General features: G+C 40.7%; 2 protein-coding genes across 2 annotated transcripts in view; both read left to right on the top strand.

Annotated features, from left to right (window-relative positions):
- Nucleotides 1-305: 305 nt before the first annotated feature.
- On the top strand, nucleotides 306-15604 carry pex6 (peroxisomal biogenesis factor 6). Its single transcript, XM_020931451.2, is given in 21 exon segments — nucleotides 306-556; nucleotides 1527-1762; nucleotides 2611-2853; nucleotides 3329-3619; nucleotides 3740-3903; nucleotides 4374-4397; nucleotides 4399-4452; nucleotides 4870-4972; nucleotides 5517-5650; nucleotides 5852-5954; nucleotides 6374-6570; nucleotides 7327-7516; nucleotides 7601-7677; nucleotides 7944-8061; nucleotides 8444-8649; nucleotides 8752-8813; nucleotides 9149-9257; nucleotides 9409-9522; nucleotides 13901-13978; nucleotides 14551-14690; nucleotides 14942-15604. Coding segments are annotated over 21 exon segments (3021 nt in total). The 5' UTR covers nucleotides 306-315; the 3' UTR covers nucleotides 15079-15604.
- A 4377-nt stretch (nucleotides 15605-19981) lies between these two features.
- The window catches only part of LOC110166092 (potassium voltage-gated channel subfamily H member 1-like), a 28735-nt gene continuing 20981 nt past the window's right edge, over nucleotides 19982-27735 (top strand). The window contains exons 1-5 of the mRNA XM_020931289.2: nucleotides 19982-20054; nucleotides 21434-21557; nucleotides 22981-23087; nucleotides 23312-23440; nucleotides 26542-26660. Coding sequence (XP_020786948.1) covers nucleotides 19982-20054; nucleotides 21434-21557; nucleotides 22981-23087; nucleotides 23312-23440; nucleotides 26542-26660 — 552 coding nt within the window. The remainder of the gene's footprint in view (nucleotides 20055-21433; nucleotides 21558-22980; nucleotides 23088-23311; nucleotides 23441-26541; nucleotides 26661-27735) is intronic.

Here is a 27735-nt window from a genome sequence, read left to right as displayed (position 1 = left end):
TGCTCTTTAGCAGCGCTTTCATACCAGAAAAGCGACTCTTTAGTTATTAAGTCTGTTACGTGATAATAAACTGTAATACAGTTTTACAGGCATTCATAGTTTGTGTGGCTTTTTAGCTGTCTAACGGAGTGATGAAATTAAAATATTTAGACTAAGACTAAAGACTAAGACTAAGAAGTTTATTTTTTGATTACTAAATCCGATGAAATATTTTTTATTTATTTTTTAAATGTATTTATTTTTTTATAGCGGTTTTTCAAAGGCTTGGTCCTTGGATTCCCTCAGAAAATCTGGCAACCCTGATCGTAGTCGGTGATGGCGGCGCAGGCGGAGTTGTGCGCACTGGACCCGTTCCCCACAGGTTTCAGTCCGCTAGACGCGCTTCTGCCCCGTGTAGAGCTCCAGACTCTGCTCGGCGAGGGTCATGAAGCGGACACGGACCTCCAGGTTGCGCTGCTATTCACTCCACACCGGGCAGAGAGCAGCAGAGCCCGGACAGTGTTTCTGCGAGCCGTCGCGACCGAACTGGAGTTGTGGAGAGGAGCAGGGGGCACAGGTGAGACAGAGGGAAAGTTGTTAAAAATTACGAATCCAATCTGTGAAATGAAACGTATTTTATCAGAAAGGGGTTTTAGGGATAGTCCAACCGCAAATGCGTATTTATTACAATCTGTGCAACATTAAAGTGCACTACAGCTTTTCTTATCTCCATGGAGATGTTATTGCTTTGCCTGAAAAGTTCCACAGAAGCCTGTGGGGTTACCTCTCCACAGATCTGACATGTAACTTGGCCAGATGATGTCACCCGCTTGCCTCCATGGAGATAGATATGTTTAATGTCATACTGTGGACTTTTCCAGGCAAAACAATAACATCTCCATAAGACAAGTAGGCATTTGACCCTCCACTAGAGAAGTACGTAGTTCACCTTCAAGTGTGTGGTCTCTGCAGTAAACATGTTGGATCTAGGTCTATATCACTGGTTTAAAATATGCTCAGTTGACTTAAAACGGGTGTGTCAAACTCAAATTCACAGAGGGCCAAAATTAAAAACCTGTGAAAAAGTTGCAGGCCAAACTAAATATTTATTGAAAATTTCAACAACATCTACATGTTTTCTCTTCTATCAAGATATGTAATGTTAAACCTTTTCGTATTAAAATAAATGTTTAATGCTTTTTTTTTTTAAACATTGAATCCAGAACAAGCATAATATAAAATAATAACAAAACTTTAAATAAATAATGTCTCTATAGCCTATCTGTAGCCAGTGGGCCAGCTCTAATACATATTTGATATGATGTCGTGGGCCAAATATAATTATATCACTGGCCAATTTTGGCCCCCGGGCCTGAGTTTGACATGTCTGACTTAAAAGCACAGACTATGCAGTCCCCTTAAGCTCCTGCATCAGTTTATATCTACCCATACTGAATGACACTAAATAAGAAATCTTTTTCACACAACCCAAGACTAAACCAGGAGTGAATCATATGCTGCCTGACTCCCCTGCTCTCTCTTTTCAGACAATGTATTGCAATTGTGGGTGAGTCCTCAGTTCCTCAGCCTACATTCAGACCTAGGTCCCGGTTCAGTCCAGATTCTAGACCCTGTTAGCTTGGACCAGGTGGTGCTGGGTCTCAGGCGGGGATCTGGACTCTGTCCCCAGGATCGGAGCCTCGTGTCTTGGCTGCTGCAGCGCTGTGGGCCCCTGACGTTGGTGGAGAGAGGAAAGCCACTCCTTCTCACAGACACAACACAGGTCAGGAGCAGTCTCAGGTTTTCTGTAGACTCAATGTCACCATCTTTTTGTGCAATAATCACACCCCCACTGCTCATGTACTACCAAAAAAAAGGCAGAAAATATTTAAATTGTTTTGGCCTATAGAATGTTGTGACACTTACCACCTTCTGCTGTTGTTTTAGTCTTTTACAGAACCTTAAGAAGTCACAGTTGTTTTGTATTGTAATTAGGGCTCCAATATATGACAATTAAATCTAATCAAATACTTGTATATAATTTAATGTCCTTTGCAAAGGACAAACAAAATATCAATTTTTTAAAACAGGAAAATCTTGTTGTACCTGTGGTTAACTGAAAATACTGAAAAATGTGCCAGATAAGATATTGACTTCCAAATATTGTTTTAGTCGTTATCCTGAGTTGACAAATACATTGATGTAATAATAATAATTTACTGGTCATAGTTGGCTCAGTCTCATAATGTTTTAACTTTCATTTTAACTAAGCTACTCTGTAGTTACTGAAGAGATAAATAACAGCTACAGTATATAACACTATATAACATATTTGAATGAGTTTTGTCTCATTTTGATTTTGTTTATAAAGGAAATAAATGCTGTTATTATTCTCTGCACTGGTATTTATTAAAATCAGGCAATGGCAAAGATTGAGCTATAGTATCAAAATCGGTATTGAAAGTGAAAAAGGTGCATTGGAGCTTTTTGAATTTATCATTCAAAATTTCTGTCTTCTCTCAAATGTTTATGCTCCTGGAGTTTTTTTTACAATGTGCACTCACAATACTCACAATTCTGTTTTTTTCCCCCAAAATCGTGTGGCTGTAATTGTACTTATGTCTTCCTTAGACCTTAGACTTCCTGGTTCTGGACTGCAGCCCTGTGTCCAGAGGGCAGGTCACTCCTCAGACCTGCGTTGTTCTGACCGACTGTTCTGACTTGCCAGACTCTCAACAGACGCCGCCTCCCTCGCCCTCTCAGCCAATCAAACTGTGTGTTTCTGACTTTGCGGTGTTGTCAGAGGGGCTGAGTGGGCGGTCTCTGCTGGAGCGGCGCAGGCTGCTGGAAGCGGGGCTTAATGGAATCCTACAGGTGGGCACTTGAGACTTTTTGAAGATGCAGTATGTGTCTGATGGGTGGTCTGTTAACCACTGATCTTCATGAAGATAATTTTACATTACTTGGAATGTACCACAGTATGGCATTGGACATATCTATATTGCATTTATTCATTTACAGGCATTTTGTCCTTTGGAAGACATGCATTGTTACTGTGAACGGGATTTAATTTAGTTTTATTAACTAATCCAATTTATTGAGTGATTAAAACCTGTAAAAATTAAAGGTGCGCTATGTAACCTTTTTGGTGGAAGGCACATTAACTCTTTGTCTCTTGTGACGTTTTTGTTTTGCCTAGAATATTACACTATATGGCATTAAAGTTATTTGTCGCTATGGAACCAGGTGACACACCAGGCCGAGTATTTGTTAAGCTTTAAAAACACCTTTAATTTGGAAAATGGAAACAAAGTAGGTGATGAATTTTTTCTTTCTCTCTCCCCCTCAGGCTATGGAGTGCCATGTGGATGTCCTGGTCTCCCCCCTGCTCCCCTTTCTACTTCCCTTTGACCACTCCCTGTTCCTCCCCAAACACCTGATGCTCAAACTCGGACTCTGTAACCATCAGTGGGTGCGTGTGTCATTAGGGGACGGGGTCAGGGAGCGCCTCGTCTCTGTGGCAATCGCAGATAAACTGGAAGTGGACAGTCAAGAGATGGGACTAATCTCAACAACACTGTGGTTCAATCTGAGCGAGGGAGAGCCACTTCCTGTCAACGCCACTTCTCTGCGAATCAAGGTACTGGAGGCTAACCACTCTGCCACAGTAACACACTCCACAGAGATCAGGAATCTAAGCCACAACCTCCTTACTGAGAGGAGGAGAGGGCTAACCACTCTGCCGCTCTACCCTCTTTAGCGCTGGGTTCCTGATTCAATTCCCGGGCGCTCTGAGACTCTCTCTCTCGCTGCATCTCCTCCATTCGCGTCTGAATTGCACCTTCAACCTGTGCACTCACCACTGTACTCCTGCAGTACTCTGAGCTACAACCAAATACTGACAGAGTACTTCCTCACACCCAGGTAAATACAGAACCTGTCTGTAATTTAAAGGTGCACTATGCAGAGTTGTTAAAATTGTTGACATAATCCATGCTAAAAATTGTATCAAAACTAGATATTCATTTGAGCAAGTATCAATACTAAAAGAGTCACATTCCAGGGATGAAAATGAACCTTTCGAGAATAGCTTTAGAATGACCTTGAACTATCAGAACAAATATAAGACCACATAGACTAGTATATGCCCATGGACCACTATGGAACATACCTGGATGACTGAGGGATTACACACATATACGGGCTCATGGTAAAAAAAAAAGAAAGTACAACTGCTGAATGAAAATGACATTCTATTGTGTAAAGAAAAAGTGTATTTGTTGTATTGTATGCGTTCATTTTGGTCCATAAAGATAAAGGACTGTGCACATAAATGTATTTTGTTGCTGTGATTGTCTCTCCGACTTTCTCTCTTCCTCCTCTGTCTTTGGTAGATTGGTATCAGTGGGAGACCTGATGGCTCCCGGTTCAGAACCACCCAGAGCTGGTCCAGTCCTCAGAGGGAGTCCTCAGGTACTTCTTGTCTTTATTCTGTTTCATACATTCCACTTGCCTGACCCTTCTATATTTTGTTCAGTCGAGAATGGTATAGAATCAGGATTGGACCATAGAGCATGAAAAACCTCCAACTGGTCCAACCATAGCTACTAATTTGTAGAACAAAACATATGACTTCTTTTACCTAAGGTAAATAAGAGTTTGGTGCTTTGATTGTTGATTCTAAAGAAATCTGTTTTTTCTCTTCTGTGCTGGTTTTTCACTTTTTTGTGAGCGATGAATGACCCATGTGTCTTTTTGATTGGTTAATCAGTTAATCACGCCCTATGGAATCAGGGAGACAGGATATAGTTCCAGACCCACTAGTCTTTGTAAAGTTTGTCGTTCTGGCTAGATACTGGTTCATCTGATTGTTTTCCTTCTCTCCTATAGGGGTGCTGTGGTGCTGTACTTCAGAGTGCAGAGGGTCTGTTCAGCCAAAGATGAGGTGACAGGACCATACCTGTCTGACAGGGACCACACCTCTCTCTACATGGTAACTATGGAAACTGTCACAGATTTAGAATCACTAATTCTGTAAGAGAAATGTAATTAAAATCTTAATGTGTATGAGTGTTGATAGAGAGTCACATTTGCATTCATGACCAGTAAAGGACCAGAGATGAGAAAGGGCCTGTGTTTTTAACACAAAAGAAAGGAAAAAACTTTGTTATTATAGAGTATTGTAGAGTAAAGTAGTTCAACTGAGACTAAAATAGCTGTTAACTTTAAAACTATCACTAAATTTCATGAAACTGAGCTTTAGAGCTTTGGGGATGCAGACAGCCTGATAATTACTCAAACTTATGTGAATGACACAAATGATGAGGTGATATCATGGCTAAAAGTGAGTTGGTTTTGTATCATGTAAGACCTGGATTAAATGTACAGCAGTTGTGTGTATTTAGTCATTTATTTTAAATATGTATTGGTGAAATAGTGCTTAGTACTGAAGCCTCACAGCCAGCAAGTCCTTGGTTTGATTCCCAGATTTTTCATCTATAAACAGTAAAAACAGATTTGTACCTTTTGTGTTTCAGGGTGTGGCCACTAATAGCCCTGCCCCCTTTGTCTGTGTGGGTGGCGCTTCTTTCTGGACTCGGGTGGACCCTCAGGGATTGACCCAGTCTGTGGAGCGTCTGTGTGAGATCATCAGCCCTCATTTTATACACAGGTCTGTCCTAAAGGAACTCTGGTTAACACTGGGTTAGACCAGGTTTAGTTCTTGGTTAGACCAGGTTTAGTTCTTGGTTAGACCAGGTTTAGCCTTGGCTTTAGCAGGGGGTAAGTGGATAGAGCAGTGGTTTAGGCAGTGCTACTTTAAGAGGAGATTTTGTATTGTTTATTTAAACCTCTTTTCCTCTTTCTTCGTCAGCTCTCTGGGTGTGTGCTCTGTTCTTCTCTGTGGTTCTAGAGGAATTGGAAAAATGACAGTGATCCGAGCTGCAGCGCACAGACTGCACCTGCATCTGTTAAAAGTACTACTACATCAGCTACTACATCAACTACTACTGCTGCTTTTGCTACTACAAATACTGCTACTAGAATTAACCAGTGTTGGGGAAGTTACTCAAAAAAGTAGTGTTTGCTTGTTACTCGTTACATCTTTAAAAAGTAATCCCTTACTTTACTTAGTTACCCTCTATGGAAAGTAACTTTTTTCATTACCAAATTTGTAGTAGTAGCGCGTTACATTATTTTTACCCCAAAACATGTTTAATATGAATCAAAAGGGTTTACTGTAAATATACTGTTTTAAGGTTATAAAATAAATGGCATAAATTAATTTAATTCATTGTTTATTTTGATATTTTTAAAATCAACCTATCACCATTCAAAATGTGTTATTGTGAGAGGCCTATGTGACAATCCTCCAGTTGATGTGTGTGTACTCTAGGTGGACTGCGTGTCTCTGTGCTCCGACTCCCTCGCCGCTTCCGAAAAGAAGATGTTGGCCATCTTGGACAAGGCAGAGGAAGTGTGCCCCTGTGTGGTGGTGCTGAGGAACCTACAGCTGCTACTAAGAGCCAGTGGAACTGAGCAGGGACGACTGCAAAGCACTCTGGGAAGACTGTTGCTGCGACTCTCCAACAGGTGAGGTCCAACTGTCCGAAAGTTTGAAGTATAACCCAAATGAAAGCCCTGTGGTTGTTGTTTTTTTTCAATAGTACATTTTAAAGTAAAATTCAATGCACTGGTAAATAATGCATTTGGTAAATAATTCCTGGAGTATGAACATTGGAGAGAAAACTGAAATATGAACTGAGAAACTAATACAATAATACCATGCATTTCAGAAGTGTCATGTTTAGACAGCTAATTTGCAGGTTCGACTAGGCCTTTTTTCTATAGAAACATAGGTTCTTCTTCTTTGCAAAGGACTTTCTACTATGTAAATGCACAATTGCAGCCTTTGCCAGCCTATTATAATAAGAGGTGGGTAGTACTCAGTACTCAGTCAATGAGGCCAACGTCCACAAGTGACAAAAGCTTTATTTTAAATGATTTGAAGGTTCGTGCTTCCTGCACTGCTTCTTCAGATATGTTTTAATTTCTTTTGTTTTTGTCTATCCTTTAAAGATACCAAATTTGTGCAATAACATTTAGTCCTTCAAATTAAATCACTTTAAAGTTACTCTTACTTGACTAGCACTTTTCACGTTATGCTACTTGAATAATTTATTTAGAAGTAATGTTACTCTAAAGTACAGTTTTTGGCTACACTGCCCACCTCTGATGACAGTTGCGGCAACAGAGATTATTAGATTGCTCTTCATTGTGGAGCCCTAATTTGAACATGCAGTATAATAAATGTATCTAATAATACTCATGTCCTCTTGATTCTCCCAGCAGCGTGGCAGTGATCGCGACCGTACCTCAAGCCACAGACCTCAGTGCTGCTGTAGTACCATTTTTCCTCCACCAGGTGTCACTGCAGAGCCCAGGGGAGGAGCAGAGGAGGTCCATGATCCAAGGACTGACCCAAGACCTCAGTCTGGGACCAGACGTAGACCTGGTCCGTCTCGCCAAAATCACAGCGGTAACTAAGGGAGGGCATCGGACACATGTAGGGAATCTGACACACAGGATGATAGGAGGACATCTGATATTTTCCTCTGTTCAGGGCTTGGTGTTGGGGGACCTCATTGCTCTTGTCGCTGAAGCGAGTCGAGAGGCGCGTCACAGACTTATACAGATCTGGTAAAGACATAATTGTGCATTTGTCTGCTATGTAGTTATAATCCATGACATCCATGGAACATTATCTTTAAATCACAATATTGATCTAAATAATTATTAATAAAAGAAACATGTCTGCTGACTTCCATGCTATAAAACATCGGTGTACAGTGGGACTTGACTGGGATTTGATTGAGAAAATATCAGCCATCTGATATATCAGTCTATCTCTTCTGGAGCTTGTTCTCATTTTTCTCAGTTCAGATTTTTCTCTTGTTTCTGCTCAGTCCTGGACACAGTGAGGAGGTTCTTGTTCTCTCTGGGCTCTGTCTCCAGGATCGGGACTTCAGCTCAGCACTCAGGACTCTGCAGCACTCCCAAGCCAAGACTGTGGGAGCCCCAAAGGTCAGAACTCACTCCCTCAGACCCCTTGGGTCTGTAATAGTGTTTAGATATTATGCTGCTGTGGATATGTGAACCCTGTGGTTAGAACTCAAATCAAGATTCACTGGATAAGTAACATTTTAAAACATGTTAATATTTTGTCTTTGGTGAATATATATATATATATATATTTTTTTTAAGACCAGTAAAAGGTAACATGGTGAACTGAATATGTAATTTATGAGCATAATTAATACCCCATAGAAGTTTCCCTGGCTCCTCTTCACAAAAGTCTTCAGTGGTCTAGCCTTCATCCCTTAAAGGGCCAGCAGCGTTTTTAACAGTGTTCATGTTTATGTTTTAGTATCCCATGTGTGTTACAGATGTAATTGTTTTCTCTCAGATCCCGTGTGTGCACTGGGAGGATGTTGGTGGTCTGCATGATGTGAAGACTCAGATCCTGGACACTGTATCTCTGCCTCTGACCCGACCAGAGCTTACGTCTCTGGGCCTGAACCGCACCGGACTCCTGCTGTATGGACCTCCAGGCACCGGGAAGACCCTCCTTGCCAAAGCTATAGCCACCGAGGGCACTATGAACTTCCTCAGGTACAAGACTGGGTTTAGAACAGGTTTAGAACTGGGTTTAAACCAGGGTTAGACAAGGTTTATTTCATAGGTAGATCTTATTTATGTTTTTTATTGCTTCAGTGTCAAAGGTCCAGAGCTGATCAACATGTACGTGGGCCAGAGTGAGGAGAACGTGCGCAAAGGTCTGAGACTCAACCAGATTTCAAAAACACATTTTGATAAAATATTTGTATCATGAAAGTGTATGCTTAAAAAAACTGGTGTAATGTGCTGTACTTTCATTGCACACTCATTGTGTTGTGATGTCCCTCTGAAGAGAGAGGGACTTGGGGCTGGGAGCAAAGGGTCTACTAAGGGTCAAAAACAGAAATGAAACTTATTTAACATATTAATACATTGTTTTTGGCAAATATAGCATTTTCAAACCATTAAGAAGCAACATGAATATGTTATGTGTTTGCAGTTAATACCCCATAGAAGTGTAATAGTCCCTCTCTAAATCCTCCTGTGTGTACAGTTTTTACACGGGCGCGTGCCGCTGCCCCATGTGTGGTGTTCTTTGATGAACTTGACTCTCTGGCCCCCTCTAGAGGACGCAGTGGAGACAGCGGTGGAGTTATGGACAGGTCTGTGACAAGGGAGGGCATCCTCTACTTGGGGAGGCATTTGATGCATTGAGATACAGGGGGCCTGGAGGGCTTCTGACTCATTCTTATTTTAATGGGAGGATATCTGAATCTCTCCTTGTGTTAATGGGAGGGCATCTGGCTGTTTCAGGGTGGTATCTCAGCTCCTGTCTGAACTCGACTCTCTTCAGTCGTCTGGAGTGTTTGTGATTGGAGCCACAAACCGGCCGGATCTGATTGACCAATCACTGCTCAGGCCTGGGAGGTGAGTACTACTAATACTACTACTGATACTGCTGCTACTGCTGCTGCTACTGATATTTTGCCTTGACCAACCAGTGCCGTCTGTTTCAATCCAGAACGATTTGTAACTGGACCATAGAGCATGAAAACCCTCCCTTCTAACACTGGGAGCCACTTTGTATCACGTCTACTTCTACTTAATTTACCTGAGATAAGAGTTTGGTGCTTTGATTGTCTTTGATGTAGTGACTTACTTGTAATGTAGTGTGTTCATATGCGGGAATTGTGTTGGTTAAGCTATGTGTTGAATGGTTTAGTACTAAAAATATATCAATAATATGAGGGGCACCTAAGAATTCAAAATGAAACCATAATAATCACAAACCTATCAATTATACCAGTCTGAAGGGGAAAAGTACCCAGTTAGGGACTACGTATTTAACTTTAAAAATCATTAAAACCAGAATTCTTTGGTGTGGTTTATTTGATCAAAACAGGCAAAGGTTAAGCATTTAAACAAATCAAAGTTCTCATTATGACATTCAATCAAACTGCTATACACAAAAGTTTAACACTGAGGTAGTGAAATACAGGGTTCAACTATAATCAGCCTAATGGTTTAACTTGCTATAATTATTAATCGTTCGATGTGGGCAGGGGAAGCAATTTTTATGTTAATGTGCCAACTTCAGCAAATTATAGTCACTGCTTGGGTCAGTGACCATCCCGCAGATGTCTGGGTTGTCAGGCAGTGTCTCAGGCCGGGTCACAGGCACAGAGGTCCGGAGGAGGCGGCTTGTGTGGTGATGGCATTCAAGGTCCCAGCGGCAGTTGTCAGTGAATCAGATGGCCGTACTCACATGCGTTTTGTTTTACCATGAATTCACTTTAGCTGGTGATGACATAACTGGTAGATTCCCTGTAAGAAACTATGTCATTAACATACGAAACATTGTCACAAATACAAGGTAATTGGCATGGAAAGCATTTGGTACACATAAAGATCAGCATGAATTATTATGCAGGATGTATTATTTAAAAAGTCCAAGCAATGTTATCACATCAGGAACATTGAATTTGACATGGGATTGGATATTTATTAGCGAGTTACTGATTTATGGTGAATTATTGATTTAAACCTGCCCATGGTTTGTGGCAAATAGCACCCAGTATTCCCTAGGACGCCACAATGTCTGACTGATAATGATATTAACAGAGGAGTGGGATATATCATTGTTCTGCTAACAAGACATTAGTTAATCTTAGCATTAATCTCAATAAAGTAATGTCTTTGAACCCCGATTAACTACTACACTACTTAAAGGACATTTGAGGTTACAGGGTCAGCTGCTGAGCTCATCAAGTTGTTTGAAAGTGACTCCTTTGATCTGTCTGCAGGAGTGGGGATTCTCTATAGAACCAAGTGTCTCTCTCTCTCTCTATACAGTATGTTTAGATTTGGTCAGTAGAGGGCAGTATGGTAGTACCGTGTTGCCATTGCCTTAAGCTGCAGATAGAGGACACAAGTTGTTTTGCTTCTCAGTATATGGACAGACCATGCTTCATGTGAAAAGCTCAAAACCTCCACAATTCATTGATTATTGATTGGCTGCCGATGGTGGAGTTTAGGTTGTGAAGATTGAGATCCGAGAAGCTCTTTCCAAATCTAACTCCTCCTTCCTTTTCCACTTCCCACTCCTTCACAGCTGAGTGGAGGTTCCTTCATTAGAGCACTCAGAGCTTCGACTTTTCTTACACTGGAGAAATGCACTTGCCGTAGCAGCCCTTAACGTTAAACTATATAAAATATGTAAAACATGAAGAAATTGAAATGCAGTACAGTAACTTGTAGACAGAATTGTGGTGATATTAAAGACCTATTGCACAATTAATTTTACGGTAACAATACACAGATAAAATCCATGTGCATTTTAGGTGCAGATTCATTTGTGCATAATAGCTACAAAATAAACACAAACTCATTCATCTTGCAGAGCCAATAAACGTGTATTTGATCTCAATGCTGTTTTCTGCGAAGAAGTAATAAAAGTGTGTTTGTGCATCCAAATAACAATGGAACTAAAGCTGTTGGTGTGTCTTGCACATCAGGCTGCTCTGATGATGCCACACCTCACTGCTTGCTCCAAACGGCACATGACGGCTCCTTCACAAGAACTTTCACAAGGATTAGTGCTTAGGAAAAGAAAGGGCGAAACAGGGCCAGAGAGTCCTGTTTATGGTTTAAGGTACAAGTATACTTTATTGTCCCTGAAAGGAAATTTTTCCTCTGGACTTGAACCATCCTTTATTGCCGCTGGGGCATCTCAGGAACAGGGCAGATCCATCACCATTATCTTGTTGCTAGGCTTGGGCAGGACTACCGTTTTAGACAGAGGATTGTACGTATGGTCATGGTATCAAACCCTTCTTGCTGTAAAGCGTGAGTGCTAGCCACTTAACCACTGTGCTGCCAAATCAAATGGATTTCAGCACTGAAACAGGCAACTCAAATGAGCGACTCATGTCAGTTGCAATCTGCTTTCTGAATGGATAATCCTCTTGAGAACCAGAAGACCAAATTGGAGCATAAATAAATGGGACATCAAAATCCAATGTTTCTGTAATTAAGAATATATCAGCATTACAATTATTATCACTATACAATGGAGGAAATAAGTATTTGATCCTTTGCTGATTTTGTAGGTTTGTCCACTGACAAAGAAATGAACAGTCTATTATTTTAATGGTAGGTTTATTTTAACATTGAGAGAAAGAATATCAAAAAGAAATCCAGAAAATTATAGAAAATATTTTAATTGATTTGCATTTCATTGTGTAAAATAAGTATTTGATCCCCTACCAACCATTAAGAGTTTTGGCTCCCGCAGACCAGTTAAACACTCCTAATCAAAGGTTTACTGTCTAAAGCAGACTTGGAGAAACTTATCCATCCGTTTGTCGGTTAGACTACTGTAATTGTCTGCTCATTGGTCTCTCCAAACGAGCTGTGAGACAGCTGCAGAACATCCAGAACGCTGCAGCTCAGATCCTTACTCGAACTAGGAAGTACGAGCACATAAGTCCTGTGCTCAGGTCTCTGCACTGGCTTCCTGTAGTCAGAGAATAGACTTTAAAGCAGCTCTGCTTGTGTACAAGTCTCTCCATGGCCGAGCACCAAAGTACATCTGTGACATGTTAGTGTCATATGAACCATCTCGCACTCTGAGGACCTCAGGGACCGGCCTCCTGCTGGTGCCCAGAGTCAGGACTAAACAAGGGGAGTCAGCGTTTCAGGTTCATGCAGCTAAAAGCCTGGAACAGTCTTCCTGAACATGTGAGACAGACTCTTCTGTGACGCTGTTTAAATCCAGGCTCAAAACATTTCTGTTTAACTGTGCATGTAACTGAAAGGTTTTCATTCCGCACTCTTCTCTCCAATTTATGTCTCTCTTTTTTAATTTTAATCTTCATGATTATTTATGTTTTGATTTGTTTTTATTATGATTTTAATGTATTTCTTATTCTGTAAAGCACTCTGAATTACTTTGTGTACGAATTGTGCTATACAAATAAACTTGCCTTGCCTTGCCTAATCAACTCGTCATCTGAATTAGACTCCTGTTTTAACTAGTCAGCTATATAAAAGACACCTGTCTACAGAATCAAGTCAATCAATCAGACTCCAAACTCTCCAACGTGGGAAAGACCACAGAGCAGTTAAAGGATGTCAGGGACAATATTGTAGACCTGCAGAAGGCTGGAATGGGCTACAAAACCTTAAGCAAAAGGCTGATGTTAAGGAAACTGTTGGTGCAATTGTTCGATAATTTAAGAAATACAAATGACCATCAATCACCTCATGAGGTTTCAGTGATCATGAGAACAATGAGATACGTGCCGCAATGGATTAAAATCCTGCAGTGTTTGTAAGGTCCCCCTGCTTCAAAAGGCAGATGTTCAGGGCGGCCTGAAGTTTGCTAATGAACACCTGAATGATTTTGAGAGTGATTGGGAGAAGTCTCTGGACCTAGAAAACCTTTGGAGGGAGCTGAAGCTCCAAGTTGCCAAGTGACGGCCACAGAACCTTAATGATTTAGAGATGATATGCAGAGATATATTTTCTTTAATATTATTTTTTGGATTTTCTTTTTGAAGTTCTATCTTTATTTTTAGACTGTTCATTTCTTTATCAGTATACAAAATTACAAAATCAGCAAGGGATCAAATACTTATTTTCTCCGCTGTATTTGATTTGAACATGTCTGCCTCATATCTGGAGACACAGATCATGTTATAGAATTTAAAATCTAAACTCTAGATACAGTTCCTTTAACCTATGAAATATAATGTTAATAGTTTAGGGATTAATTGTATTTGTATATCTTGTCTTTTCCTTGTAGGTTTGACAGACTGGTGTATGTGGGTGTGAATGAAGACCGAGGCTCTCAGCTGCAGGTCCTACGGGCCATTCTCAGGAAGTATGACACTTCTCATTTTAATTATGAGATGAATTATATAAGACTTGATCTTAAAATCTGCATTTTCATTCATGTGTTTATGTGTAAAATTTAAAAAGCCTATTTTCAAAACCAGTCTAGTGAAGAGACACATACTTAAAAAAACAATGAATGGTCTAAAAAGCCCCATTGTGGAACACTTCATCATATTAAAACAGAGTTAAAGCCCCACTGTGAAACATTTGTTTTTCTAATGTGACTAGTTCATTTTAAACCATTTGCAATGGTCCAAAGTTAATGCATCAGTTTTTTATAGCGCTTTTCTGGACACTCAAAGATGCTTTACAGAGCATTATTCATTCACTCCATAACTGGTGGTGGTAAGCTGCTATTGTAGCCACAGCTGCCCTGGGGCAAACTGATGGAACAATAAAAAGCTTTATAGAGTTAGACGATACCCAGCTGGCTTATTTTGACCTCAAGAGCTGCTTATACAATATATCTGTACGGTAGCAAGACACAGTTTGCTCAAATACATGGGAATAAATCAGGGCAGGCTTTTTAATATGAAACTACCATGCCCCGTCCTCCAGGTTCAACTTGGCACCATGCGTGGACCTAGAGGCCATCTTGGACCAGTGCCCTGGTCACATGACCGGAGCCGACCTGTACGCCCTCTGCTGCGACGCCATGACCAATGCCCTTAAGAGGAAGATTTGCCTCATTGAACAGAGTAAAACTAACTACAGTACAATTCTACCTTATTAGAATGACTGTTTAAAACAAATACATTGTTCTAACATGTGGCTGGTATATCCCCTTTCTTTCTCCTTTCTTTCTGTCTCTGTACTTCCACTCTCCTTTCCCCTCTCTCTCCTTCTCTCCTCTTCTCCTTCTATCTTTCTCCCTTCTCACGTTCTTTCTCCTCTCCCACCTCTCTCACCTTCTCTCACCTCCCTGTCTCTCTCTCCTCTCTCTTCTCAGAACTGGAAAGTGAGGACTCTGCATTGTGTCTTTCTATGGAGGATTTCTTCATAGCGGTGAAAGATTTTAAACCTTCAGTGCCTGAACGAGAACTTCAGCGATACAAGAACCTCCAAAAAACTCTATCTGAGTATTAAGGCCTGCTTTAGTCATGGTTTAAAACAAGATTATACCTCTTAAATAATTTCACAATTGTAACAATGAACAGATTTTGGTAGATGCCTGTTAACATTGTTTGATGTAAATATTACAAATGTAAATGAAAAGTTATTTATACTGATTTCAAACTTGTACCAGACTGAGTTTTATTGTATTCTAGTTTTATTTAACATTTTATTGCAAAATAATACAATCAAAACAAACAACACAATACAGACTGGTCAGAAAACACTGATACTTGACAAAGCAAGGTCAGGGACATTTGCTAGTTTCAAAAGTCCAAAGCTGTCCGTTTGAATCATAGATTGTATATAAAAATGGACATAGCTAACGCGCCAGCCTTCACGTTCCAAATAGGAAGTGTGCCAGGAGGCTCTTCCAGCTCCTTCTGACCATGGCTCCTATTGACTTACATTGGAATATTGTGGCCCCTCTCTCTGTAACTGCGGCAGTGAACCTCGTCATTTTAGTCTTAAAATGTTCTTATTAAATTGCTCTATATGATCCTGGTGTTTTTATTTCTTATTTTGTTCATTAAAAAATAGAGGGGGGCCCCCAAGGATTCAATGGAAAAAGTGAACAATAATGACGACATTATCAGTCTGGGATGGCTCTCGTTGAAAACGTTTGAATTCGCGGAATATCATGATGAGGCACCACAGCAGCGGAACACGCCAAAAATCACATTACATCCACAAAAAAGCACAGACATCTTCTCTGTCCACAAATGCACAAAGCACTTCTGCACCAAAAGGTGAAGAATACAGCTTACATCATTTTGGTCTTAAAATGTTTGCATTAACCCGCTCTACATCCTGGTTTATTTATTTGGTCATTTTGTCCGTCAATAAATTCGTGTTCCTAAATTGGACTCTGGGCTCTCCAAGTTTGCTATGGGGATGTCACATTCCCTTAACCATAAAGTGTATAAAGAAAAGGACTAAGCCATTGGTGCTTTGCGTAGTAATTTTAACCTCACCCATGGACAGGAGAGGAGGTTGATATTCAATGCCACTCTGAAAAGGGGAGAGACCAGTAGCAGAGGAAGTTAGAGTTATGCGCATACTCTTAATGTAAATGTGAACTACAGGATGAAGGGTTGAGACTGGCCACACAGTAGAGAGCAGACTCCAGGTCTTGATAGGTCCTTTTGGTTTGACCATTTGCCTGTTGATGGAAACCAGACGATAGACTGTGGTACAGTGGTACCCAGAGAATTCCTTCCAAACTTGGGAGATAAATTGGGGGCCCATTTGGAAACATTATCAGCAGGGATACTATGAAGACAGAACATGTTGCATCATGATATTATGGTGGCAATAGGTTGAGGTCTGAGCTGACCAGAAGATTTGTTCAGAGAACATACTGTTCTCAACCCATAGTGCCAGCATCTGTAGTAGACCACTAAAATCATGCCATAGGCTCGACAAGGTGCAAAAGGAGTTATGGGACCATTGCAAGACCTCACCGCACACAGCAGATGAAACATAGTCTGAAACATGATCCATTCCTGAGCCTTCTTCAGATTGGCTTCTACTTGCCAACAGAGAGGTCCAAGAACACATTACCAGGAGGAATGGTTGTCAAAGGGTGTGTGACACGATCTAATCCCACTGTGCACAAAATCCTACATTTTACCTGTTTTCTGCACTTTGATTGCTGTGTTTTGTGTGTTTGTTATGTGTCTTCTTTTTTTCTCTCTCTCTGTGGACTATAAAATAAGTACTCCTTACAATAACTACTGTGTGCAGCAGAAGATACGGGACTAAGCCACACCCGTAACCAAACCCCTGGCTTTTTCTATTGGGCGCAACTGCTAGACCCTAAAATATAAAAATGCCCTGATGCAGCTCATGTGAGGAGAGGAAGCATGGAGTAGGCTAAACAGTGAGACACCGGCACCAGAGAAGCAGAGGACGAGGAAGACGCACGGGCCACGGAAACGGGAGGCGCTGAATGAGATAGTCTATCTCATTGCCCTAATGCCCATGCTGCAGGTCCCGCTTCAATGGAGCCATTAGGGCAACATCATCTGCAAACACCAGAGATGAGATCCTGTGGTCCCCAAACCAGACCCCCTCTGGCCCCTGACTGCGCTTAGAAATTCAGTCGCAAATACAATGAACAGAACTGGTGACACAGGGCAGCCCTGGTGAAGTCCAACATGCACTGGGAACAGGTCTGACTTACTGCCAGTAATGTGAACTGCATTGCTCCAGTACAGGGACCGGACAGCCCTTAGAAAAGGGCCCCAGACACCCGGAAGTATTATATTATATATTGTAATGTAGCTAGTCCATTACATAGGCCTAGTGCCAGCTACCAGGTGATATTAATGACAGAAACAAATGCAAAGTTTTAAATGTTTATTTATTAAAACTGTAAGAAAATGAAATAAGTGCATTTAATTAAGTAATTGGGAGTGAAATTAATTATGCTTACCCTCTTCTGTTGTCTGTCTCATATGTTCTGGCTCAAAGAGTCCCCAGGGAGCCGGAGCACTTTAAGAAGATTCTGGCGCAGGTGACCATGTTGTTATGAGGAGGGGTGTACAAAGATTTTAGCTCTTTTCTATTATTAAAACAGTCAGCACTGTTTTTGATATGGTTAACTTTTACCTTCACTTACCTGTATTTTAAAATGAGCTCACTCAATTAAGGTAAAGCAGTAAAGCAGTTCAGGGAACAAGTACATTTTAGTTCTCTGTGATTTTACAACCTGGTACCCAGAAGCTATCCCTCAATCAAAGCCAGAAATGTTGCTAACTATTTATTATATCTGTTTTCTAGGGGGGGGGGATACCAAAGGAGGTTTTGACAGACTGTGGGACAAACTTTATGTCTAGGTTATTACAGCAGGTTTACAATCTCCTTGGGATTACAGGTATTGGGACAACCCCATACCACCCCCAGATGGACGGGCTAGTTGAGCAGTACAACCAAACACTGAAAAATATACTGCGTAAGTTTGTGTCTCACACAGGAGCAGATTGGGACCAGAGGTTGCTGTACCTGCTATTCACATACTGTGAAGTGCCACAAGCCTCAACTGGGTTCTCACCATTTGAGTTACTCTATGGACGCCAAGTAAGGGGGCCACTTGTCCTCCTCAAGGAGAACTGGGAGAAACCTAGCCTATGTGGTAAAAAATGAGGCAACGCCTGGAGGAAATATCATGGCCAAAATGTACTACTTCTCCTCCCCACCTCCAAAAGCACATTTCTCTCCAAATGTCAAAGTCCGTATGAAATCACCACAAGAGTGGGTAAGGTCAGATATGAACTTTATACGCCCGACAGAACCAGCGAGCGAGTGGGGCAGGCTAAGTACATCACCACCTTAGACCTGAGTAAATGTTATTGACAAGTAGCACTGGCTCCAGAGATCTGAGAGCTGACAACTTTCAGAACTGTTTTTGGTATGTACCAATTCTGAGTTATGCCATTCGGACTCCAGGGGGCACCAGCCATCTTTCAAAGACTTACGGACAATGTTCTGAGAGATGTTTCAAACTTTGCAGATGCATACTTGGACGATATGGTCATCTACAGTCAAACTTGGGATGAACTGACTCACCTGAAACGAGTCCTGCAGTGCATAAAGTCCGCTGGCCTAACCATCAACCCTCAAAAATGCTGTCTGGCTTGGAGAGATGTGGAGTATCTAGATTTTGTCATTGGAAATGGCAAACTCAGGCCCCAGGTGGGAAAAATGGAGACTATTCATTCTTTCCCCATTCCAGCCTCCAAGAAGAAAGTGAAGAGCTATGTGATTGTGCTTTCAGGAATGTAAAGGAGGCCCTAAACAACCACACCATTCTGCAGACCCTGGATTTCAATAAACCATCCTTTTGCAATCCAATGATTTTTATGTTCTGTCTTTTTAGCTCTGGTTCTCTCAACTTTCCAGTCTCTCCAGAGCTTTTTGAAACTGGGCCTCCAAAGCACTAATAAGGGGCTTGCTCATGACCATGGCATCTTCCAAATCTGAACCCCTCTACTCTGTTATATCCATCCTCTCAAACTGTCGAGTTTACCAGAGTTTGTTCAAGGGCTTTAGCTTGTCATCCAGCACTCGGCATATATTAGCAGTCAGCTTATCCCCGATTGAGCCGTTTTCATCTTGCTGGTCACTTGAAAGGCCCACATCCTTGGTATTGGCCATGACCTCATCTTGTTGCTAAGGACCATGGTTATTTTAAAAGTCATCCAGTGCAGAGCCAACGCATCACCCATGAGTGTTTTGTATATGTATATATTTGCGCATTCTTTCGTTAGAAATGATTGGATCGTTTTGTGAAGTTGATTTAAATGTGTATAAAAGTGCTTATGACAGCCACCTCTGCCTCAGTTTGCCCTGGAGCAGCTGTGGAGCTCAAAGCCTGTAGGATGGTTATTATTAAACCATCAATATCAGTGTCTGAGCAGAGCTGAGTCACACAATAATTTAGTGTAGCAACAAATGAACCACGTGTTGCTGTGGTTCTATTTTGTCTTTTGAGGAAAGCATTTGTTTGTGAAAACCCTGAGTTTGAGCAACTCCCTCACCCTCCACCCCATCTCTTTCCCTCTCTTTCCCTTTCTCTCTCCCTCTCTCCTCCTCTCTCTCCTTCTCTCTCAGGTTTGTTCTAGAGCTTCGTGCCCCGCCCTCGCCCTCTTGCCGTTACCATCTGCCAATCGGCTGCCTCCAGCTGAGCTCGCTCCGCTGCGCTCACGGAGGCAGGTACAGACGCGTGGGGCCGGAGCAGCAGCAACTTGCGCCGGTCTTAGAGGAAGAGGATGTGAGGAAGAAGATGGTGATGCAGACAGGGATGAGCAGGGGGAAGATGTTCATCATGATGTGAGGCTCGCGCTCCAGGGCACAGCGCGCGTGCGGCGTCAGGATGGCGGGAGGACGGCGCGGGCTCGTGGCACCGCAGAACACCTTCCTGGAGAACGTGGTGCGCAGGTCCAGCGGTGAGTGTCCGCGCACGAGACAGTGTGTGTGCGCGTGTATGGAAATGTGTGTGCGCGCGCGCATGTGTGCCCCTGTCTGTGCGCGTGAGTGCGTGGGCAGTGTGTGTTTGGGTGTGATGGAAGGGCTCGTGCGTCAGGAAACCGCACGTGTCACTGTCAAGATTCTGTTTATGAGTCTGGACCCAGTGGTCCCGGGTTTACACCTGTCTTGTCCTATTTCATTCTGGCCTGGTCCTGGCCCTGTTTTAATCCTGGTTCTTTCCAGGTTTTGTGCAGATTTAGTTCTCCGTTTCTTTAGTTAATGGTTTATTGTTTGTGTCCTAATTATGTGACATGCGACAGCACCGTAAATCCTCACAGGGTAAAAAACATCCAGTCATGTCTTCCTGCCACTATGCGTTTAACATCCGTTATTGAAAATATTTCATCATTTTAATTAATTTAATAAAAGGGGCGTGGGGAGGTCATGCAAAAACAACTATTTATAGAATGCTTACACTATTTCTTTTCCTTTTTGCTGTAGTGCGTATAAATCCTTTTAATCTAAATCAAATAATTAGTCAGTTTGATTGACTAAGACTCTAGGGCTGTACTGATGATACAAGTATATTAACTAGTAACTAATTACAAATACTCACATTGCTGTAATTGAGTAGAGTTTTTTAGTTTTATTTACTAGATCTTTAAACCTTGGCTGCTTTGGCATGCCCAGGCCAACATTGTAAATAAGAATTTGTTCTTAATGTTTTGACTGGTAAAATAAAGGTTAAATAAATAAATCAATAAAAACCTTTATACACCAACAAACACACTTAACATCTCTTATTAGACTGAGCTTAATGAATATGCAGATTGTGGTTTAAAATTATTAAATTCAGGTTTAAACTATTTAGTTGATAGAAAATACTGCTCTAAAATATAGCTAAAAATCTGTTAAATAGTACCATTTTGGAGCCAGTACTTGTATATTGGGTGCATTTTTCACCTTGTAACTGTGCTTTTACTTGAGTATGTGCGTATCTCTGTATTAAGGAATCGAGTCTACAGATACCGATACCGCAATGATGATGATGATGATAATGATGATGATGATAAAATCCATTCTTTATTTAGAGAATAGAATGTCATTAAATCATTGTCCTTTCTTTTATTTTTCCATGTGGCATATCCATGTATCCGTATATGATATCAATGTATCAGGACGTATCTTATCAAGCTCTGACTATCAGAACCTGTATAAGGATATGTATTGTATTGTGAGGTACTTGGCAATACCCATCCCTGCCATAGATCAATTAATCAACAAAACAACAGCTGACAAGTCTAAATCAGGTCTAAACCAGGTTTAAACCAGGGTCTTGTCTGTGTCTCTTTTCCAGACACAAACTTTGTGCTGGGAAATGCTCAGATCGTGGACTGGCCGATCGTCTACAGCAACGATGGATTCTGTAAACTGTCCGGATACCACAGGGCCGAAGTGATGCAGAAAAGCGCCACCTGCAGGTAACTGTCCATCTGACCCTCTCCTTTGCATTCTCTGCTCCATCCATCGGATGCGGATGACACAGATCTAATTATTCTGCCTCAGTAAACCCTTTATAATAATGCATTGGTTTTCTACAGCTCTTTTGTTGTTCCTATAGACTGTATAAAAAAGTCGACTATGGAGAATGATGTCACCCATAGCGTTCAGCTCCAGCCAAGTTAAGCCTATTGAGGCTAGCAGTCATGGTAGCTAATCTGGAGTTGAGTTTCGTATTTGGAAATTTGGGTGCATAACCAAAGGGGGAAGCAGGAGAGGGGTTCTTTCTCTTTCCTGCCTACCAAGCTCAAAATGCCCTGTTCCAGCTTGTGATGTCATTAACTGGCAGCCTTAAAGTATTTTTGGCCTTAATTGAACTGCTTTACTATACAGCACATTAGTATGACATTAAGTTATTGCCTTTTTACAATAGCTGTAGGTTGATTGTTTGGGAATTCTAGGGCTGCAGATTATGCAAAAGATTTAAATGAAGAGCAGCCATATGCTGGATTTGTGCTGGGTGAAAAAAAACTTGCAGATATGTTTTTGATGAGGAAACATTATGACATAGATTGAAAATGTGCATAATATAGGCCCTTTAAAGTTCACTCACCTTCAGCAGACTCCAATACCGTTTTACCAGTCTTCCTTCATTTCTCATAACAACCTGTGCTGAAGTAGCAAAGATGTAAAAACTTAAGTAAAAATGTATGCAGTGTTTCTGCTTTGAATGATACATTATTTTTAATTAAAAGGACTTCCCTGAGGACACAGATCTAGGGCGTTTGAGCATAGCTTTTATTTAATTTAAAAACAGGACAGAACAAATCCACAGGGAGCAAATGTGTCCTGAAGTTTACCTCAGGATCTAAAGTAAACTACAAGTTATGCAGTGTGTTAAAATAGGTAAGTTTTCAGTCATATTTGACTATGTTTTGCACTTTTCTTGAAGATATATGGTATATTGGTTTGCCTGTAATGTTCCACAATAAACCTTTGCATTGCTCAAAATACCTTAAAAAATATGTGTTCTTACTGTGAGCTTTAGAAAGTGGTTAGAAAGTTATTCAACCTCAAAGACATGTTTTTGATGTGATTTTAAGACATCAATTTAATATGACAGGTTTGTGGAGCCAATCCCAAACACAAAATAATAATTAGTTTCAACATTTGTGGATCATGAATTTGGATGTTTCTTATATTTTTATAATAGTAAAACCATGAGTCTCCCATAGGGTTACACAGGCCCCCAGAAGTCAACCTATCAGAGACATTCACAGACCAAAAGGGTGAATTTTTTGTGTTATGTTGAGAGTTGTGATCTTTCAGTTCATGTATGGAGAGTCTTTTAACTGAAATGTCATTTGTCAACAGTTCTTGTGTATTTTTATTTTTTGTGTTTAGTTTCATGTATGGAGAGTTGACAGACAAAGAGACCAGTGAGAAAGTGAGACAAACGTTTGAAAACTATGAGATGAACTCCTTTGAGATCTTAATGTACAAGAAGAACCGTGAGTACTCTTGCTACTACTGCTACTAGTACTACTACAATTACTACAACTACAACTGTTGTTACTACTACAGCTTATACTGCTATTAGTGATTCCAACAGTATGGAATAGATCCTGGACTAATGCATTTACACAGAATATGTGAGGATTTGTGAGATCTGAGTGTGTTTTTTTCTTGTGTTTTTGTTATACAAGAGATAGTTACACTTCCTGTTTTCATTTAGGTCTTCCTGTTTGGTTCTTTGTGAAAATTGCTCCCATCAGAAACGAACAGGACAAGGTGGTTCTGTTCCTTTGCACCTTCAGCGACATCACAGCCTTCAAGCAGCCAATTGAGGATGAGGCTACAAAAAGTAAGTAATAATACTTACTTGCTTTTAAATGTGCAATAGAAATAAAGTTTGACTTGACTGCTACTACTACTACTGCTGCTCCTACTACAGTGTCTCCTCTTGTATACTTTGGGGTATACAATTTTAGTAGTAGTCTTCTCGTATTTCAAGTTTTGAGATAAACAGTTGTGGTGATAGTAGTAGTACTGTCACAATAACTTGATTTTGATACTGAAGAATACACTCGACACTCAATACTAATTCTGATACCATGATAATAGTAAAAAACATTCTTTATTTAGGGGTCTGGTCAAGCAGTAACAGAGGGAAACAGGCAGATTTTTTACATTCAAATAGCTCTTATTCATAAACTACAGGGACTATTGAAATAAGTAAGGTATCAGAATGTAGGAAAGAGTTAGCACTCCAACAGGGTAAAGTTAACCCTGTGATATTCTTTCAAGTTGGTGACAAAAATTTAAAAACTCATGTCGGTAACGGAGGGAATGAAATATGCAGCACTTTTTGGGCAATAAATAAATTACATACGATAACTAGCGGTTCTCACTTACATATCCTTAACAGACTGGTTTGAATATTTGCTTCATATAGTTTTCTACCATATGGTACAAGATTAGGTTGAAAAACCTCTTACTTTTTGAGTAATGAGATTTTTTATTAAGAAAGGTCATGGTAACGCAGCGGAAAGTAACAGAGGGAAAATTGTGCAAGCAAGTAGAAGGTGCATGATTTTGCATAATTTGTCATCTTTTTTCTTTTGAATACTTTAATATTACTTCAAAATGAAAGGAACTATTTTTATAAAATATGTCAGTCCTTCCTAGCTAATTTTTATCATTTTAAATACTTTTTTTTTTTTTGAAAAATCATGTACCTTCATCAACAGTTCAAAGATCGAATAACACAAGATATGATGAAATACATCAATTTATTTACATGATTTGCAGGTCTTTGAAATTTGGGAAATAATTTTTGTTCCATGTTGCATACATGGTCTGTTTAAAATGTATGTAACTTTAGAACCAAAAATGGTACTGAAAAAAGGTAAACAGGTTCATAAACTATTATATCAGATGCATTAACTTGAATTTTTGGCCTTGCTGTATGCTTCTGCTTGACCAGGCCCTTAGACAATACAATGTGATTTTCAACATTAAATCATAGCAACTTCTTGGGTTCTTTTTAAAGACAGTACAGTAGGAGGTCTAGTTACTTTGTTGACATGTTTTGGCTCTAGCTAACCCAAAAAGTGAATGTGCATAAGAAGACAAAATGAATGTTTTTGGATTATTAAATCATAGTACGTTTATATTACCATGCAGTCTTATCTAGATAGTATGAATGTAATCCTTCAGTTGTCCTAGTCTGTTTGGTCTTATACTTGTTCAAGATCAGCTCAGAATCATTTTCATCCCAGCTGCTTCACACTTGGCCGCAAGCCACCTCAGTGCATGTTGCAGGTCCTCATTTATCAGGACAACATTATCTGCATACAGCAAAGGTTAGATTATCTGGTCTACAAACCGGACACTCTCAACCCCTGAAATACAATGAACAGGGCCGGAGGCAAAGGGCAGCCCTGGTTGGGTTCAACATGCACTGGCCTCTGACCTGCTGGCAACGCAAACACAGCTCTCAATTCTGATGTACAGGGGCCGTCCAGCCTTTAGCACAGGACCCTGGACCCCATACTCCTGGGGCACCTCAGAACTGGTCCAGTGTTCTGCACTCCTGCTGCTCATCCTGAATCTGAGGTTTGACTATTGGCCAGATTCTTCTCTGCAGTACCCTGGAATAGACATTAATGAGTAGACTGAGCAGTGAATGGTGTGGGGCAGTGCTTTCTCCTCCTCATATCATATGTTTTTTTGAGGCTAATAAATAGTCTTCCTCCATGGCCTCCTCAAACTTCTCCCAGCTTTGTCTTTTTGCCTCTGATCTCTCAGCAGAGCTTGATAGGACTCCTTCTTCAGCCTGACACCATCCCTTACTTGGTGTCCTGGTGTCCTTCACCGGGATTGCTGACAAGCACCAGAGACCTTACAACCACAGCTACGAGTGATTGCAAAAATAACAGAGGTGGAGTGGACTCCATGTCATGGTACACTTCGGTCTGCCAAGTCTGTATGACTTTCTCTTCTGCCAACACACCAAATCAGCTCTGCCCATCTCTTTACCCGAGTGTCCAAGACACATGTGCGAAGGTCAGATGACACATCAATAAAGTCGATCATCAACCTCCGACCTAGGGTGAGCTGATGCCACGTGTACTGATGGACACCCTTGTGCTGGGACATGGTGTTTGTTATGGATAAACTGAAACTACCACAGAAGTCCTGTAACAGAACACCGCTCAGGTTCAGATCAGGGAGGCCGTTCTTCCTGATCACCCCTCTCCAGATGTCGCTGTTGTTGTCCATGTGGGCAGTGAAGTCCCCAGTAGAACAACAGAGGCCCCAGTCAGTGTGCTGTCTAGTACCCCTCCCAGGTACTCTGCACTGCTGCTTGACCTGTAAGCTGACATCAGCCACACTGGAGGGTTTCCAAGCATGAACGGCCTTTTTAAGGTCATGCCACAGCATCTCAATTGGGTTCAGGTCTAGACTTTGACTAGGCCACTCCTTCACACCAGCAAGTGGACTTAATGGTGTGCTTTGAATCTTTGTCCTGCTGCAGAACCAAAGTGCGCTTCAGTTTGAGGTCATGAACTGATGGCCGGACATTCTCCTTCAGGATTTGTTGGTAGAGAGCAGAGTTCATGGTTCTTTCAATCACAGCAATCGTCTAGGTGCTGAAGCAACGAAGCAGAACCAAACCATGACACTACTACCACCATGTTTCACTGCTGGCATGATGTTCTTTTACTGTGTTAATTTTACGCCAGATGTTACGGGATGCACTCCTTCCAGAAAGTTAAACTTTTGTTTCATCAGTATCTACAGTATGTAGTTTTGATACTAGTCTTAGTATTAATTAGTATCTGATTTTCAATACTTTTGACAAACCCAAGTAGTAATAGTTTGGTATATTCCCAGGTTACAGTATAGTACCAGCGATAGTAGTAATTGTGGTAATAGTATTTTCCTCTCATATATTCTCAGGTTGGGGTAAATTTGCTCGTCTGACTCGTGCTCTCACCAGTAGTAGAGGAGTCCTGCAGCAGCTCGCCCCAGCCGTGCACAAAGGAGAGAATGTGCACAAGCACTCCAGACTGGCAGAGGTACAATACACAACACACACAACTTGAGATAGTCTTGGTCAGGACTACCTTAGCTGGAGGATTTGACATATTGTGCTTTTTTGTCTGCTATATAGTTATAATCTATGACACTATGACATGAATGGAAAAAACAGAGTGCCTGGAGGAAACCCACCCAGACACAGGGAGTATATGCAAACAGGCTGATGTTCTGACAGGGAGCAGGAGCTATTATTTTGTATTGATATTTTCATAATAAATATCAAGACTTTCATTACTACAGTATCATTACAAAGACTATTTAACTACAGTACTTTTAACTGCACCAATATGCGCAGATTGCCTGCACATCCACACATGGATTTACTCCCATTTGTACCAGTAGACGCACCCTAGACTAGAAGGCATATTCCTAAATGAAAATTTGCCACAACACCTTTTTGATGACCCTATGAAGTTATATTGATTTGAGAGGTTTTGAATGTTTGATTAAGTAGCCCCACACAGTTTTTTTTTTTTTTTCAAAGTCAAGAAATGCTTTTGGAGCAGTCAGTGACGTCCATTCTAATAGAATTCGTTAGAATAGAAGAGTTATAGACATCCATGTTGTGTCTATTATACTGGTTGGGTAGTATTTTAGTATTCAGTATTTTGGGTAGTATAATTTTTAAAGATTGATCTCTAAACTCTATGTAGGGTAGTAGTCATTTGGTCAATGAATCAGTCGATGGAATCTTAGTTGACCTAAATTTGTAATAGTCAGCTATTCTTTTCATTTGGATTTTGAGGATTCATATTGGACAGCAGCAGAAAGAAGAAGTAGATGAGTCGCTTAGCTTAAGATTTTGTATTTTTTGGTGTTTATATGCAAAAAGGCAGATTAAACTCTTCTTTCCTACTACTTTTTATACATATATAGATGTTTATACTACAGATACTGTGCTGTGTACACACTATCATATAGTTCTGGTTCATTCAACTTTAAGTGTATTTACTCGGTACTGTCTTTTGCTCTACTCTGTGTTTAATATTTAATGCATGAACTACTCACATTTAGTAAGGGAAGGGAGAGAGAGAGAGAGAGAGCAGAAAGCAA

This window comes from Boleophthalmus pectinirostris, unplaced genomic scaffold, assembly GCF_026225935.1.
Source record: "Boleophthalmus pectinirostris isolate CB_2022bp ecotype Guang Dong unplaced genomic scaffold, ASM2622593v1 HiC_scaffold_22, whole genome shotgun sequence".
In the NCBI taxonomy this organism is placed as follows: Eukaryota; Metazoa; Chordata; class Actinopteri; order Gobiiformes; family Gobiidae; genus Boleophthalmus; species Boleophthalmus pectinirostris.
Note: the sequence above shows the minus strand (reverse complement) of the source record. Positions and strands in the feature narration are given on the sequence as shown.